This window comes from Nothoprocta perdicaria, unplaced genomic scaffold (assembly GCF_003342845.1).
Source record: "Nothoprocta perdicaria isolate Ctin4 unplaced genomic scaffold, notPer1 scaffold_694, whole genome shotgun sequence".
NCBI classification, from domain to species: Eukaryota; Metazoa; Chordata; class Aves; order Tinamiformes; family Tinamidae; genus Nothoprocta; species Nothoprocta perdicaria.
This window is the reverse complement of record NW_020455970.1, coordinates 5,202-7,564: the sequence shown is the minus strand read 5'-3', so window position 1 is coordinate 7,564 and position 2,363 is coordinate 5,202. Positions and strand designations below refer to the sequence as shown.

The 2,363-nt window shown below is 71.2% G+C and overlaps 1 protein-coding gene across 1 annotated transcript in view; it reads left to right on the top strand.

Moving 5' to 3' along the window:
* LOC112956983 (BRD4-interacting chromatin-remodeling complex-associated protein-like) overlaps positions 1-2,363 on the top strand; it is a 12,321-nt gene that overhangs the window by 4,835 nt on the left and 5,123 nt on the right. The window contains exons 5-10 of the mRNA XM_026050472.1: positions 1,096-1,221; positions 1,464-1,525; positions 1,599-1,747; positions 1,838-1,932; positions 2,012-2,114; positions 2,327-2,356. Of these exons, the coding sequence (XP_025906257.1) occupies positions 1,096-1,221; positions 1,464-1,525; positions 1,599-1,747; positions 1,838-1,932; positions 2,012-2,114; positions 2,327-2,356 (565 nt within the window). The remainder of the gene's footprint in view (positions 1-1,095; positions 1,222-1,463; positions 1,526-1,598; positions 1,748-1,837; positions 1,933-2,011; positions 2,115-2,326; positions 2,357-2,363) is intronic.

The window sequence follows — 2,363 nt, the reverse complement described above, 5'->3', positions numbered from 1 at the left end:
GTGAGGACCCTTCCCAGCCCCTTCCCGCCCCCGTGCCCCGTTTGGGGCCCGTAACGACCCTTTCCTGCCCCCGTGCCCATTTTGGGACCCGTGAGGACCCTTTCCTGCCCCCGTGCCCATTTTGGGACCCGTGAGGACCCTTTCCTGCCCCCATGCCCGTTTCGGGGCCCGTGAGGACCCTTCCCCAGCCCTACGTGCCCCCGTGCCCATTTCGGGGCCCATAAGGACCCTTTCCCGCCCCCGTGCCCATTTCAGGGCCCGTGAGGACTCTTTCCAGCCCCTTCCTACCCCCGTGCCCCTTTCGGGGCAGGTGAGGACCCTTTCCTGCCCCCGTGCCCATTCCAGGGCCCGTGAGGACCCTTCCCCAGCCCCTTCCTACCCCTATGCCCCTTTCGGGGCCCATAACGACCCTTTCCTGCCCCCATGCCCGTTTCGGGGCCCGTGAGGACCCTTCCCCAGCCCTACCTGCCCCGGTGCCCATCTCAGGGCAGGTGAGGACCCTTCCCAGCCCCTTTCCTGCCCCCCATGCCCATTTTGGGACCTGTGAGGACCCTTTCCTGCCCCCATGCCCATTTCGGGGCAGGTGAGGACCCTTCCCAGCCCCTTCCCACCCCCGTGCCCATTTTGGGACCTGTAAGGACCCTTCCCATCCCCTTCCCACCCCCGTGCCCGTTTCGGGGCCCATCAGGACCCTTCCCATCCCCTTCCCGCCCCTGTGCCCGTTCCGGGGCAGGCGAATCCCTGCCTTTGCGGCTCCTTTGGGGAATTCCTTGCCGCGACTCCTTGGACCTTGCCGGGGATTTGGCCCCGAGCTCCGCAAGCCTCCGAAGGCGCCCGCAAAATAATTCCTGCCGTCGGTGCTAACGGCACCTTCGGGGAGGGAAACCCGCTGGGAATCGCTGCTCTTATCCAGTTAGTTATTGCCGAGCGGAGGCTGCTGCTGCCGATTTCGGGAATTACAGATGGGAAGGGGAATTTAAGGCCGAGCTGCAGCTCCAGGAAGGGGCCCGTGGCCGCGCCGGCCTCGACGTGCCCGCGAGCCGTCCGTGCCCGGGCGCCGCCGTGCCCCACAGCCCCTCTCTGTGCCCCGCGCAGCCCAAGGCCGCCGGGATGAGCTCCGTGCCGGCGCTGAGCCTGGCCAAGGCGCCGCTGCAGATCCAGGTGGTGGGCAAGGGCCTCTCGCAGCTCCTGCCCGCCGCGCCCGTGCAGGCGCCGCAGCTGGTGAGTCGGGGCCCAAAGCGGCGCTTTTCCTGGGAAAAACGCGCCCCGTTTCCCCGCGGCTGTTGCCTCCCGCGGGCAAACGCCGGCAGCACCCGCGGCATCCCATTCCCACCCCATTCCCCCGTCCCTGGGGACCCCGCCGGCTCCGGATCCGCCCGGCTCCCCGCGCCCTTCCCACTCCCGGCGGGGGCGCCCCCGGGGTGCTGGAAACGGGGCGCTCACGCATCCCGCTCTCCCCCCAGTACGACGGCAAGCTCGGAAGCCTGAAGAAAGCTCCGGCGCTGCAGCCCAGCAAAGAGGCCTGGTAAGGGGCGCGCGGCGGGCGGCGGGACCGCGGCGCCCGGCGCCCGCTCCAGCGCCCTGCGTCCCCCCTGCAGCTTCCTGGAGCAGCTGCACAAGCAGCAGGGCGCCGTGCTGCACCCCGACTACAAGACGCCCTTCGGCTCCTTCGAGGACGCGCTGCAGCGCTTGCTGCCCTACCACGTGTACCAGGGCGCGCTGCCCTCGGCGCACGACTACCGCAAGGGTGAGCGACGGCGGGGCGGCGGCGCGCCCGCAACGCGCCCGGACCGCCCCCAAAACGCGCGCCCTCCGCCCCGTCTCGCCCCCGCCGCAGTGGACGAGGAGTTCGAGGTGGTGTCGGCGCAGCTGCTGAGGCGCACGCAGGCCATGCTCAACAAGTACCGGCTGCTGCTGCTGGAGGAGTCGCGCGTAAGGGGCCGCCGCGCGCGGGGCCGCGGGCGTCCCGCCGCGCCGCCCGCGCCCTCACGCGCCCCTTGCCGCCCCGCAGCGCGTCAGCCCCTCCGCCGAGATGGTCATGATCGACCGCATGTTCATCCAGGAGGAGAAGACCATGCTGGCGCTCGACAAGCAGCTGGCCAAGGAGAAACCAGGTGCGGGCCGGGCTCGCGGCGCGCTCCGCGGCTCTTTGGGGGTGAAGCTCGTGCGCCGTGGGCGCGTTGGGGTGACGTGAAGGCGCCGGGAAGGGTCCGTGCGGTGGGGGAGGCTGCACGGCGGCAATCCGGAGCCGAGCGGGGAGCGGGGCTCTGTGGGAGCGGGCGCCGCGTGGCAGCGCCGTGCAGACGGCCGTGCGTTTGCCTTGCAGACGAGTACGTGTCGGCGGCGCGGGCGGCGCGCGCGGC